At 38.6% G+C, this 14,532-nt stretch overlaps 1 protein-coding gene across 16 annotated transcripts in view; it reads right to left on the reverse strand.

Moving 5' to 3' along the window:
- The window catches only part of sgip1a (SH3GL interacting endocytic adaptor 1a), an 80,095-nt gene that overhangs the window by 22,917 nt on the left and 42,646 nt on the right, over positions 1 to 14,532 (reverse strand). For 10 of the 16 annotated variants that reach the window (XM_061883730.1, XM_061883729.1, XM_061883727.1 and 7 more), the window contains 7 exons: positions 11,041 to 11,062; positions 10,846 to 10,930; positions 8,080 to 8,168; positions 5,902 to 5,976; positions 3,056 to 3,130; positions 2,117 to 2,890; positions 88 to 209 (listed from right to left, as the gene is read on the reverse strand). In XM_061883730.1, coding sequence (XP_061739714.1) covers positions 88 to 209; positions 2,117 to 2,890; positions 3,056 to 3,130; positions 5,902 to 5,976; positions 8,080 to 8,168; positions 10,846 to 10,930; positions 11,041 to 11,062 — 1,242 coding nt within the window. The remainder of the gene's footprint in view (positions 1 to 87; positions 210 to 2,116; positions 2,891 to 3,055; positions 3,131 to 5,901; positions 5,977 to 8,079; positions 8,169 to 10,845; positions 10,931 to 11,040; positions 11,063 to 14,532) is intronic. The other 6 variants (XM_061883722.1, XM_061883723.1, XM_061883733.1 and 3 more) reach the window with 3 other exon arrangements.

The following is a 14,532-nucleotide window of genomic DNA, read 5'->3' on the forward strand; positions in this document are numbered from 1 at the left end:
CACACTGGAGGCCTCTGTTTTTTTTAGAGACTGGCATTCAATCTGTGTCCTGCATTAACTGGTGGTGTGCTATAAAATATTACTTACAATATCTCCTGCAGTTGGTTTTCCAGGAGGAAGTTTGGGTCTTGAAGGGGGACGGGGCGGAGGAGCAGGCGGCGTGGGGTTGACTGTTGAAGGAGTAGAAGGCCGTACAGGAGAAGAAGAACCTAGAAAACATACCATGACATAATCATATTAATATATTATTAAGGACGTCCCAATCAACATTTTTGTCCTGATCTGATATATTTGCTTCAGATCCAATCCAATTTCGAGTACCGATCCGATACTTTGACAATAAATTGTAGACCTGGAAATAAAAGTAACAAAAGTAGACTCAAAAACATAATTTTTATAAAGTTTATCTTAATAAAATGTTGTTCTCGTTTTGTATAAATCATGTGATATGTTCATTTTGTGGTATGATACATACATTTTATTTTAAAAAATCAGGTGCACAATAAATAAACAAAATCAAAAACAAGTATTTGCTCCTGGTTTTTGCCTTCAAAGCCTTCCTGTATCCATTGCCTTAAAGGCCTACTGAAACCCACTACCACCCACCACGCAGTCTGATAGTTTATATATCAATGATGAAATATTAACATTGCAACACATGCCAATACGGCCTTTTTAGTTTACTAAACTGCAATTTTAAATTTCCTGGGAGTTTCTTCTGGAAAACGTCGCGTAATGATGACATGTACGCGTGACGTCACAGGCTGTTAGGAAATATGAGCGCTGCACACACACACAGCTAAAAGTCGTCTGCTTTAACCGCATAATTACACAGTATTTTGAAGATCTGTGTTGCTGAATCTTTTGCAATTTGTTCAATTATTATTGGAGAATTCAAAGTAGAAAGATGGAGTTGGGAAGCTTTAGCCTTTAGCCACACAAACACACGGTGATTCCTTGTTTAAAATTCCCGGAGGTGAAACTTTACAATGGATCACAGCGGTCAAGCGAACATGGATCCCGACCGAATGTCAACCAGCAGTTTTCGGTGGTAAAAAGTCGCTTCTTACCGGAGATCAGCTGAGATTGCTCCGTCCATAAAGCTGCCGTCGACTTCCCTTAGACATTGGTGTCAAGATACCCGTGGACACACACCTCCGACTATCAGGTACTTTTAAACTCACTAAAACACTAGCAACACAATAGAACGATAAGGGATTTCCCAGAATTATCCTAGTAAATGTGTCCAAAAATCCGTCCCAATGCAATCACGTTTTTTTTTTTTTTTTCCTAGTCCGTCGCTATCAATATCCTCAAACACGAATCTTTCATCCTCGCTCAAATTAATGGGGAAATTGTCGTTTTCTCGGTCCGAATAGCTCTTTTTGTTGGAGGCTCCCTTTAAAAACAATGTGAATATGTGAGGAGCCATCAACATGTGACATCATCGTCTGCGACTTCCGGTAGAGGCAGGGCTTTTCTGTTAGCGACCGAAAGTTGCGAATTTTATTGTGGATGTTCTCTACTAAATCCTTTCAGCAAAAATATGGCAATATCGCGAAATGATCAAGTATGACACATAGAATGGACCTGCAATCCCCATTTAAATAAGAAAATCTCATTTCAGTAGGTCTTTAACTTTCCAAGTTAGTAAACAATAACAAAAAAGACCCAATTTTTTTGGAATAATAAAGACAAAAAAAAAAAGCTAATTATCGATGTAATCACTTTAGCATTGTTTATATATATTATAGCGGTTAGCTTCTTATGTCGTCCTTCTCAGTGTGCGTGTGTAGCATGCCTAGCCAGTCATTTTCCTCTAGTCGCCCACTAAAAGAAATTGATCTTTTTTTTTCTGCAATAATTGTGAGGATTAATATTTTAGAAGCGGCTTTGAGACAACGTTCTAATTAAAGTTTATCAGCCAATTGCAGATAATTTAAAACAAAGCAAATATCACCCTCGATCCAATACAATGATGAGGATAGCTGTAATAATAATTATAATAATAATGATAGCAATGTTATGTTTTAGATGTGGATGAAGGTGAATTGTTCAGCAATGTCACAGAATGTAGTATGTACACACAGTACATACTAAAAACTATTAAACTCACCACTTTTCATCCCACCAGCTCCTGATGTTGGACCTGGTGATGACACCACTGCCCGGTACGTAGGAGGAGGGGGCGGTGGAGGTGTACTTCTGTTCCCCTGATTTGCATCTTTAGGCGAGGTGGCAATTTCACCTTCATCTTCTTTAGGTTGTGTGACATCTGTATCTTTTGACTGGATTGGTGAAATACAGCGTGCCGCTGTTTCCTCAACAGGTGACGTCACCACAGGAGGCGTGCTTGATTTGGGAGGTGTTGGGATGCTGATATGTGAATCAACAGGGGGATGAGTGGAAGCAAATGAAAATGCAAGCTCCTTTGGTGAAGGAAGTGAGGAAGTGGATGGAGAGAGTGGATTTCGGTCTTCAGGTTTAGAATGCACAATGGGAATAGATGGTGCAGTAGGCTCCTCTGAGGGAGGCGGGGAAGCGGGTAGAGAAGCAATGGGAACTTCTTTTGTTGAAGGAGATTTAGGCATATCTGATGAAGTGTTTTCAGAAGGAGGTGGTGACATAGCAGGTAATAGCGGGGCAGGAGATTCAGGCGGCGGGGGAGGAGATTGCAAGGGATGTGCTGTTTCCTCCAGAAGTGGGGAAGAGGGAAGTAGAGGTACGGGTTCCTTTGGTAGAGGTGGCCGATCAGAAGACTTTTCACTGAAGCAGACCCACGTGTCATTGGCATCCTCAATGACAGGGGGAGCCTGCTCTGGTCCAAATATGTTATCCAAGTCAGCCATGGATGGCTGTTTTGTGGCGTTCTCTGCTTCTGTTGATACATCTAACACAAACACACAGACAGAAGACAATTTGGGGAGACGCTTTGTGAATTTACACAACAAGATAAAATGATTCTAAACACACAAGTAGAAGACAAATGAAAAACATATACAGTATACATTACATACATAAAGATCAATACTACTGAGATTAATATATATATTACCAGTGTCATCTGGAGAGGCAGGTACTGTAGCCAAGGGAGATGTTGGGACATTCTTGGGTGGAAGTGGAGGTGGAGCTGCAAGTAAACAATTAACAGACCCATGGAGATAAATGTCTGATCAAATAATGTCTAATGCTGTACAGTTTTGTTAGATTTTTGGTTGTGAGGATGTTGGTTGTATTTGTCAAACAAAAAAAAAACACACCCACACCACGTTAGGCCATATCCACACTAATGAAAATTAAAAAACATACATCCATCTCAAAATTATCATGAGTAAATTTGGTCCACAAACTAATTTTGTTTCAGGTAACTGAGGCCATGTCCACACGAACACGGATACTTTATAAACACATACTTATCTCTGCCTCTTGTACACACGCAAACGCATTCTTTTGTCCTTAAATTTTTTTTTTTTTTGCAAACGCTGGCCAAGGGGAAGAGTTCCAAATCACTCTACTCAGCTATGCATGTACATGGCTCAAACGGAGACTTGTACACATCTGGTGACTTCACGTCACTTCCAAAGCTCTTTAAATAGTTAGAAACACCGCCTTGCTGGCTTTATGCACACTGTAAGTTAACTTACTGTATGTTTAAACGTAAACATTCTGCTATTTTCACTCTAATGATTAAAAGATGCATCAAAAGGGCTTCAAAAGACGTCATAAGAAAGTTGCAACATTATCTCATGTTATTTAACGACAGATCATGAATGTTGCTTCCATTTGTGTAGATGCAGCCCGGGCGTGACCTTGCACACATGTATAACTGAAAGCGACTGAAAAAACATGATGTTAGTGTGTACTGATGTTAAAGACAATGTACACTTCATTGCACATCCGTCACTATATTGATCATTAAATGAGTTACAATTCCACGAGAGTTTCAGCAGCACATGCACGTTTGTGCGCTTTAGGTAATCAAACATTCAAGAGGTTTCCTTGGCTCCAGTTAGTGTGCACTCATTTTTGAAAAATGTACTTCACAGCACATGTAATATATCACCATGCTGCTGATAAAACATTATTTTACAAGTGTTGGGTATGCGCGCTTCAGGCATTCAAAAAAAGATTCACAATGTTCCCTGGCGTCTGTTTCATGTGCAGGCTGGTTTAAAAAATACTGTACACCTCATTGAATGTCTAGTATATCAGAACAAACATTATAATAACAGAGATGTAATGCCACCAAGTTAGCATTTGTTGCTTTTCCAGGATTTGATTAGACCAAATGTGAATGACAGCAAGTGTATGCGTTTGTGTGTAAACAGCAACAGTTTTATAACTACACTTGTCTGAATGGAGATCGTTTTAACCCCGGATATGTTTTTGAAACTATTTGTGTTTGTGTGGACATGGTCTAAGAACAGACCAGAAAAACTTGTTTGTGTAGCCAAACTAGGCTCATGTTTTTTTACACGACTTCATAGTGCGTACTAGACTCTCATTAAGTAGACTTTTCCTCCTCTGGCACAATTGGAAGAGGCAGTCCAAGGTCTTGCTGTTACATGCATTATAGAAGGACTGCGCTCGCAAATATGAATAATAACCGCCACTATACTTAATAAAAACAAATACAAATGCTTAAAATTATCCACAAATGTATAATAAAACCTAAAGCACATTTGCTCACTCACAATTACTTTTGCACATGTAATAATACTATTCAATAATTGATGCGATCGCTCCACCTGCAAATTAGAAATGATAAACCCTACATTGCATATCCATTAAGCTATTTTCTACTGCTTACCCAAGAGGCCTCAAACTAATTTTCATCGTGGGCCACATCCTAGTTACAGACACCCTCATAGGGTCACTTCATATTATTCAGCCTTTCCAGGATTTTGTGATGTGCTATCACGCCAAATCGAACAAATTCAACCAATTCCTGCAAATAATGTGCAGATTGGATGGAGTGACTCATTATTGCCCCTTCATTTGATTGTTATAGTATTATTGTTGTTTACCGACAAATTGATGGGACAGCTTGCTTTGGAGTATTTTAGATCGACTAGTGTAGATATTCATTTAAAAAGGCTTTTAATGACAATAAAATGCTTGGAATAGTTTGCTGTTTCAAATGACATCGAGTTAGGAAATGTATTTGAATGCATCAAATTTTTATCATCAAAATACATGAATCAAGAAGGATAAAATGTCTTAATAACGCACGTTATATCTAGGCTTTTGCGGGCCACATCAAATTATGTGGCGGGTCAGGTGTGGCCCCCGTATCTTGAATTTGATATCAGTGGCTTATCCTATTCAGGATTGCTGGGAGCTTGACTCTAAACTGACTTTGGGTGAACCATTGACTACATTCCGGACTGGTCATTAGTCAATCACAAGGAAAATATAGAGACAGACAACCAATCACACTTGGGGATTTGTAGCCAAGTTTGACAAGGTATGAACAGCCAGGCTTTTGATTGGCTAAAGGGGTTACATGTACAGGCTAAAGCTCCACCTATTGTTCGTTATGTGGTTGACAGCCTGTTTTAACGTGGCCAATGTATTTTTAAAAACTCAATTAAAAAAACTTGTATGTGTGGACATGGCTTCAAGGACAAAAGATGTCCCCCCCCAAAAGATCAACCATGCAAAAAGGCACATTCATTCACCACCGTGCCATAAGCATAAGACAGGCAGCAAGGAAGGTGGGTGCTGAAATGAAATGGAAGCGTTTACAAGTAGTGTGTAATATTCACAGAATCAGGTTGCAGGTGTGTGTTGGATTTATGAGATGAGGGGGCTTGTGCGATAGCTTGATGGAGACTTGTAGAAGAATCGCCAGGGAGATGAAGAGGTATGGCGTAATCAGCAGGTCAATTCTAAACTTACTTCCTGCGGGGAAAGGTCTTGAGGAATCAGGCTCTGACAGTGGAGCCCCCCACACGTCAGTCTCAGACAGAACCACTAGGTTCAGGAGGGGAACACCAAAACAAGAGAGTTAAAAACTCTCGGATCAAACAACTTCAGGTAAAGTGCATGTTGTTCAAAACACAGTATTAGAAATGACATAATGGTACATTGATGTTTATAGACACTACTTGCTTCGGGTGTCTATGCAAAATTAAATATGTACACTATTGCAAATGTATCCATATTTAACAAGTTATTATTCCTCATTCAGAGATATGATTATTAGTAGTGCAGTACTTGTACATGAAAGTGCAGCATTGTTCGACACATATACTTAATGTATTTTCCTGAATAAACGCAAAATGTGGGGTTTATGTAACCTGTTAGGAACTCTCCCACAGTCTGCCTCAATAAATCCAACAGGACTGAATGAGAGCACGTGACAAGAGACTGTTGGCTAGTTGCATTGTGCAAATGTCCCAGACTGACACTTTAAATTGTGACCCCATAGCAAAGGCTGAGTGATTTATCAAAAAAAAAGATATGTTTGCAGGAAAAAACAGGGATATTAGAATATATTCTATATAGAGAGTGAGAAAAAGCAGGACTTAGCTGGAAGCCTTTGGTATACCAATATACTGTAATGGCGCATAAAATATTCACAAAATTATTGATGGAAATTGTACACATGCGGTGGGGGGAATATTTATTTGAACGCCACCACTGTAGCTTGCTGCAATTTCTTTCTTGAATTCAATAGTGTTTCTCACCTTCTTTATCCAAATGCTGGCATCCTCGTTAATATCCAAGAACACAAAGTCAAGGGCTTGTTTACATCACCTGATGCAATCATATACATGTGCAAGCCGTCAACACGTCACATGTTCTGGAAAACTGCCGGGCACCTATCCTCCCTAACATTAATAATCCTCTAAAGGCTTACTGGCCACATACGTGGACAATACCTTTTAGCTCTTATTTCCAAAATTGTGTACACTACTGAATTGGGGTCTTATGGCCGCCTATGTGGACACTTATACTGCCATCTGTTGGTGTCAAAAGAGTATAACATACAATGGAATTTGAAAAAAAAAGTGTAAAAATAAGAATCAGCATGTCACTTAACATGAAGTACACATTTGTTACTTATGGACTAAGTACATCATATCAAAATATGATTGTTAGTTTTTATTCTAATTATGGTGCAATAAGCCCAAATAGCAAAGAGAATTCAAAATAAAAGCATGTAAACAAACAGCTTGGGCCTTAAGAGGTTATTAAGTGGCGAACTGCCTGCGCCGCATGTAGCTCTCTTAACGCTAACAAATTCCATCCCCACTATTTAGGTGACGGAGCAAGACCAGATTCGCTACAGAATTATTGGGCTCAGCTGATAAGTGCCATATTGATTGTTTGGCAAAACTTACCTTAGCAGTTCAGTGACTCTCTGGAAACAGACTGTAAGGCTCATGTTAACTTTGATTGGACTATTACTGTATAATACAACTTTATTTGGCTCTATTGTGTGTTATTTTGCACACAGATAGAATTGTCAATGTGTGTTTAAATCGATAGCAGATTTAAACGTACACATATTTTAGCCGAATGTGTAATCCACAAGAGGTATTTATGAGTTAACACTGTATTTGATCCAAACTGCAAGAATACTGACCACCAAACATTATGTGACCATGAAGCACACACATTAGCAAGAAATGAGAACGATGGAAGATGTCACATCGTGTGGAAAGGATGATTTTAAGAAAGGGAAGGGATCAAGCCCAGAATTCCATAGAAGAAGCTTTCAAGGGAGCTGAGATCACAATAACCAATAAAAGCTTTACACATTTGGCTGTAATGAATTGACATCCCGAAGTACCCCCAAAGCAGCCCTGCTCACACGGGCACATTGTACAGGCCTGTCAGTACATGTTTGCCAATGAACTTGGGAGAATGTGATGTGGCCAGATTAGATCAAAACTGATCTCTTTTGCATCAACCTTCCAGTTAGAGTTAGAGAAATACTGAATATGACCCCAAAAACATCCTCCCTGACTGATAAACATGGAGATGAAAACTGCTTTGAGGGTTGATGTTCATCACAAAGTCAAACTATCTAAGGAAAAGAAGTAAGCAAGTTACAAAGGTGAAAATTACCTTCTACTTTCTGCTCTCCAAAGGCTGTTTCCAAAGGTGGCCCAAACAAATCTGTGGTGTCCTGCGGGGCTGGTGTATTTTGACGACTGCTAGGACATTTAGAAGAAAAAAATACAACATTTATGAATAAATAACATCCAAACAAAGTGTGTGTCATCAAACAATTTAAAGGGCCCGTATAATTTACATACTTCATAGTTATGGAACTAAAAATGATCTCTACGGGTAAAATTCCCCCCAAAATAGACACAGTAGTGATTTTAGGCTTGTACAGGACATTTTGTAACGTCCAATTTTAGCTCCAAAATGTGGGTGGAGCTACATCAGCCTGTTGACATCACATACAGAAAACTGGAGGCAATTTCATATTGCTTCGGATGTGTTTTGGTAGCATCTTTATTCCGAATAATGTTATGAAGTTGTATACACAACTTTTGAAGGAATTATCAAGTATGTCTGCTGGATACATTGTTGAAGGTTGTAGCAACACAACTAAAGAAGGGGTCCAAATGATGGGAATATGAGGAAAGCATGGACCTCTCTAGTCAAAATGACTTGCGCAAAATGGGACGGATCAAGTGAGAGAAGTGTAGCTTGCAGTGATCATTTTAATGATTCTGATTTCGAAGAAGAAACGTTGGTCGGAATTTGGATGGAAAAAAATCAAAAACCTTAACCCAAATACGATCCGGAAAATCAGATGTACCCTTGAGGGAAGCAAGAATGAGTTAGAACCTGCTTAAAATGGAGAAAGAACAGCAGACCTGGCCCTCAAAAACAGAGAAAAAGAAGGTTAGGCACTAGTACTCTATGTTTTTCCCCAAGGATCTTAGGAAAATGCAGAGTCAGAGGAAATAGAAAAGAAAAGCGCAGAAAAGATTGGAAATGGCGATTCCTTTATACTTATTTTTTTGCTCATGACGTTAACCATGCCATACCACAATCGTGTATTTAAGTGAGTAAAATAATAGTTTATATCGTATTTCCTTGAATTGCCGCCGGGTATATAGCATGCGCCTGCCTAGAATTACTGCCGGGTCAAACTCGTTTAGCTAAATAATTAGCGCATGCTTAACATTACCGCCAGCTCAGGATTAACGCCGGGTCAAACTCGTTTCGCAAAATATTATTTTCATTAGCGCATGTCTAGAATTTCCGCTGAGTCAGGCTCGTTTCGCAAAATAATTAACATATGCCTAGAATTTCCGCAGGGTCAAAGTCGTCATGTCACGAGTGACACTTCACCTGTCATCATTTTCAAAATGGAGGAGGCTGATTTCAATAATTTGAAATCGCAAAAAAGGAAAGAAGATTAGGAGATATTCAGTGGGATTTAAAGGTCCAAGCTATTGAATATGCTAAAATGAACAGTAGCCAGCTATGTTTTATTAATATACCGTAGCTGCGTGTGTCAAGTATGAGTCATTGAATGACCCCCGCCTCCTGGTGGTAGGGGGCGCTAGTAATCCTTCTTGCAACTACTCGGCTGCAGAAGAAGTGACAACAAGCAGCAAGAGTCAGCAGCGATCGTTTATTTTTTCCTCTTGCTTGCACTTTTAACATGGAGGATTACATATCTAAAATAAACAGTTTTCTAAACTGGACTGTCAATCGAAGCAGGAGGTAATAACGGAAGATCTCCATCGAGACAGAGAGACTTTTAAAACTGAAGAAAGATAAGGAAGACTTCTATAAACAAGTTATCGATGCTTTTAATCGGAAGAAGCTGCGCATGGACTTCATTTATAAGTAAAGGTAAGACCATAGTAACGTTTTTTTTTTTATTAAATTTGCTTTTCATGATTGTATCCTTACATCACACTCAAATTTATAAGCGCAGGCCTAAATTTACCGCATGCTTTTGGTAAGCGCCAGAGTGAGAAGAGGTTTTAAAATAATTAGCGCATGCTTGCCTGTACCGCATGCCTTTGGTAAACGCCAGAGTGAGAAGAGGTTTTAAATTAATTAGCGCCCCGGGGGCAATTCAAGGAAATACGGTATATGCTTTTAGCTACAGTGTCTACGCGGCGAAATGGGCATCAGTTCTGTAGATGACATCACACCAAGACACGGGGCTGCATATCAAGTCTAGCGATGGAAAAAAGGCATTCTAAGTACAGTTAGTTACCCACTGATTACTCAAAAACTATATATAACGGGAAAATGACTGCCAGATTAATTTTCAGGAGCAAAAAAATTGATTAAGAGAACGTGTTAGCGAAATTTCGGTCTATAGAACGCTACAGGTCTTTTAATGACATACATGTTGTAATTGACACATACTGTATGTATGTACATTTGAACAATTTCAATTAACTTTTTTAACAGTTTGTAATTCCAACTGCACCTCCCTTAAAATGTGAATTTCCTTTTACATTGAAGAAATGTAACAGGATTGAACTAAATTATAATTATATAGCGCTTTTCTTTAGGGACTCAAAGCACTTTACATAGTTAAACCCATTATCTACATATTTAAGCTACATTTAAACCAGTGTGGTTGGTACTGGGAAAAAGTGGGTAAAGTGTCTTGCCCAATGAGACAGTGGCAGTGACTAAGATGGCGGAAGCAGGGATTGAACCTGGAACCCTCAAGTTGCTGGCACGGCCGCTCCACCAACCGGGCAACGCCATCCCAATGCATTTTGTAATGATACAGTATCTCTTAATGGCAGCTAAGCAACAGTTTGTAATGTTGCACATTCCAGTACTGTATATACACACAAAAATGATAAATTCCTAATGAGTGTGCAGTGTAGTACATACCTAGGGGCTTTGAGTGCGGGAGCTGGTGTGGGGGCCGTAGTAGGCACAGAAGGAACAACACGTCTCGGTCTGACAATCTCTTCACCTGGGCATCACATTTAACATGTCTAACATAAGACTTCCATATCTCATTGCACCAGTACTGTATGATTACCAAGCGAGCTGAGCAGAAAGTTTAACAAAACTGATACTTACTGGAGGGGTTACTTTTCAATCCCTAAAAACATGAAGAATTAAGTTGAAAAACACAAATGCACAAATCTGTAAGATGTAAAGAAACAAAAGATGAGGGAAAACTGTCTATTATAATATTCTCTTCTGGGCAAGAAAAATGAGTGGATGGACAAATGGAAAGAAGCCTAATACGAAGATGAAGGAATGAATATTAGATTAAATCCAAAAACAAAGAGAGATAGACAGTATACAGTAAGGAAACATTACTACCTTTATATATTATGCCTTTATTATTGTAGTACTCAAAAAATAGTCATTATTACATGACTTATTTAAATTTCTTCTTTTCAGTAATGTGCCAAAATACAGCTTTGTTGTTTCTACTAATCCAACCGTATTAAATCACACTGCAACTAATTTTTTTCCAACTCTAGCAATTCATTTTGTACCAAATGTATATTTTTTCTCAGAATAAGATTAAAAATATATATATACTTAATCCATAACATAACCAAATATTCACATTCTTATTCTTTTTTTGATCATGGCAAGGTCACAATACAAGCTTAGAGCAGTGATTCCCAACTGGTGGGTTTTACGTGGGTATTGAATGCACCTTTCCTTCTTGTCTGTACTATTTGTTTGCTAAGTTGCCAAGAGCTGCGTGCCATGTTCCTGGGCAACTTAGTCACAATTGAGCGGGAGAGAAAGGACATTGAATAGGGGCTTAACATGGCTCAGGAAATGGCGGGGTGCCGTGAGCAGGAGAGGGCTACAGCTGTAAATATCTCGAGGAAAAGCGAGTCAGCAGCATCTCACGGCTGCAGCCCACGTTGTGTTGCATGGGAGAATACCGCCCACAATGAAGACTCCCAGGTATGACGGGGGAAGTGGTCAGGAAGGCTTTTAATTGCATGCCCAATTCCAACTAATGGGCTAGTCTGGAGATGGTTATCAGAGTAAATGGACCTGCTGTTATTTTTATTAAACATACTTACAGAATTAATCAGAAGAAAAGTCAAATTTGTATTTAAAAATATATTTTTCAATCGGATATAGGGCCGATATATCCTTTTTTTTTTTACTAATCAGCTATTGGCTGAATCGCAGCTGTGGGTTTACATGGCCAAAGATTATACTCACTGGAAATATTCTTTCAAAAAGGGATGCACTCTACGCGAAACAATTAATTTTCCAAATTCCTTTTAACGCACTTGCAGGGGATGTGTTCATGAATTCCAGGAGTGTGCGTGTCTTGCCAGAACAGCTGCTCGAACACACCATTTATCCTCAGTGTTAAAGATACTGTAATGCATATAAGATACTAATCCTCACCACCACTGCTGAAGATACTGTAATATTTATACAATAATAATCCTCACCATCATGGTAGAAAATAAACTGTTTCTTTCAAATATCACTGGAGGAGCAGAAGAAAAGGAAAAGCAGGACAACATAATAAGCTAACCGCTAAAGCTCCAACAAAATGTAAGGGTGATCGATTCAGATGTTGATACCATTAATACCTAGTATATAGTAACTGCATACAAACAATACAAAAGGGATTAGATCAATATTTTTTCTTTTTTTTCCCTTCCTTATTATTACAAAATCCCTTTTTGTAATTCTCTACAAACTCGGAGTAAGTCTCTCGATACAAAATGTTAATCGCCACGTCCTTACTAGATATTCTGACTCAAGTCCTCAGATATAACATGTAATGTGAAAACCTCTACAGACAAAATAATTGTTATGTTTCCTGAAATGTTCATCAAACATGTTTGTGCTGTCCACACATTTTTTTTGGCACTATTTCAAATACAAAAAGCACCGTCTTTTCATGAAATAATAAGATATTTGAGAAATTTGAGTCGCAAAAGTTTCGCAATTTGGGTTGTTGTTTGTTTTTACCCGCCAGTCACAATCCCTATGTTATACAAGGACATGCATATATTTTCATTTTCTGTGTGTTCTAAATAGTAAAAAACTGCTAGTACTAGATGGCTAACAATGCAGGTAATATGATGAATATATTTCAACCATAAAGCCCTAAAAACATGCCAACAACACCCCGTTTACATGCCGTGACCTGCATACTAACCAAGTTATAATGACATTGTTTTTGTAAAAGATTAAAACCGCCACACTACTTTTTTGGGACACTGCTCCTCTGACCACTACTGAGTAGCTAGCTGCCTATATTGTTGTTTGCAAATTGCTATTAAAAAAAAAAAGGAGCTTGAGCTGCTTATGAATTTTGAGTCTTTAGAGTTAGTAAAAGTTAATGCTAGCACATACTATGAATCATTACTCGTGCCTTTCTAGAAGAAGGTAGCAGCACTAAGTCCAAAACTTGTTGAACGTTGAAAATTCACATGCAACCAACTTGATATTACAAGGGCTCCCTACAAATGGCACATAGCATAAGACCCGGTAACATCACCAGCAAGCAATTTTTATCCGAGGACAGAGGATTATTCTAAATTTATCAGCTCAAGAAGAGCACAAGAGCTGAAAGATACAACCATCCCATCATTCGGCATCTCAGTGACTGTGGATATTGTAAGTCACTGTTTTACGTTCTTATTTGAAATGTTTAGCAATCGTGCTGGTAGTAGTGGCAGCAAACACAGAAAGTGCTCGATCTGTATTTGTTGCGGATAGCAACCACTGCTACAGATGCCATGCAGCCTGTGAAATCAATGCGCCCAGAAAAAAAGAAACTATAGTTATCAAAATAAGCAAAATAATATAACTATTACATGTTATCATGAGAGTGCATGTTACTACATTGCACACACACTTACAGCATGTATATAAAATGGTGCTGGAGGTTTTTAGAGTTCTTTAAAGGTGGAATAGATTGTATACTCAATATCTGCATTGATAACCGCCTTGTACTGGCAGCTTTTTACTATCTAAAATGCACAGAATAGAGAAATAAATGTTCTTTCTCACAAAAGGATTGTAGATGGGGATATTTAGAAAAAAAAAAGTGTGGCTAACATTAAGAGGTGAGGTTATGGTGGGCTCTTTAATCAAACCAGTTGAGAACCACTGAGCAAAATTACTGTACTGAGAAAAGAGCAGGAAATTACATTTACAGTAATTGCTAATGGAAAGGTACTACAGAAAAGTAATTGCCTGTCAAGATATGTTCCTAAACAGTCATGTCTAAGTGCATGCATGTATAAACACAGGCGAAAAAAGGCAGAAAGGGCACAAACATTAAGGAGAAAGGGTGAGAGAGGAAAGCCAGAAAAGCGACACTGTGGGAACTTAAGTGACTGAAGTAAGACACCAGAGTCCAACTGCTGAAACTGAAGTCCCAGTACATTGGTCCAGCATGACGCTGTTCATAAATAAATATAACAGTACATGTATACTGTATATGCATGTTTATTCAAGTGTACATCTTTTATTTGTACCTCTGACTTTGACAGTTTCAAGCAATCACTTCAGCCACTAATCCCATTTATGCATGTTTGCTTGCGTTAAACCAAGTGAAGCCAC

This window comes from Nerophis ophidion, linkage group LG22 (genome assembly GCF_033978795.1).
Source record: "Nerophis ophidion isolate RoL-2023_Sa linkage group LG22, RoL_Noph_v1.0, whole genome shotgun sequence".
NCBI lineage: Eukaryota > Metazoa > Chordata > Actinopteri > Syngnathiformes > Syngnathidae > Nerophis > Nerophis ophidion.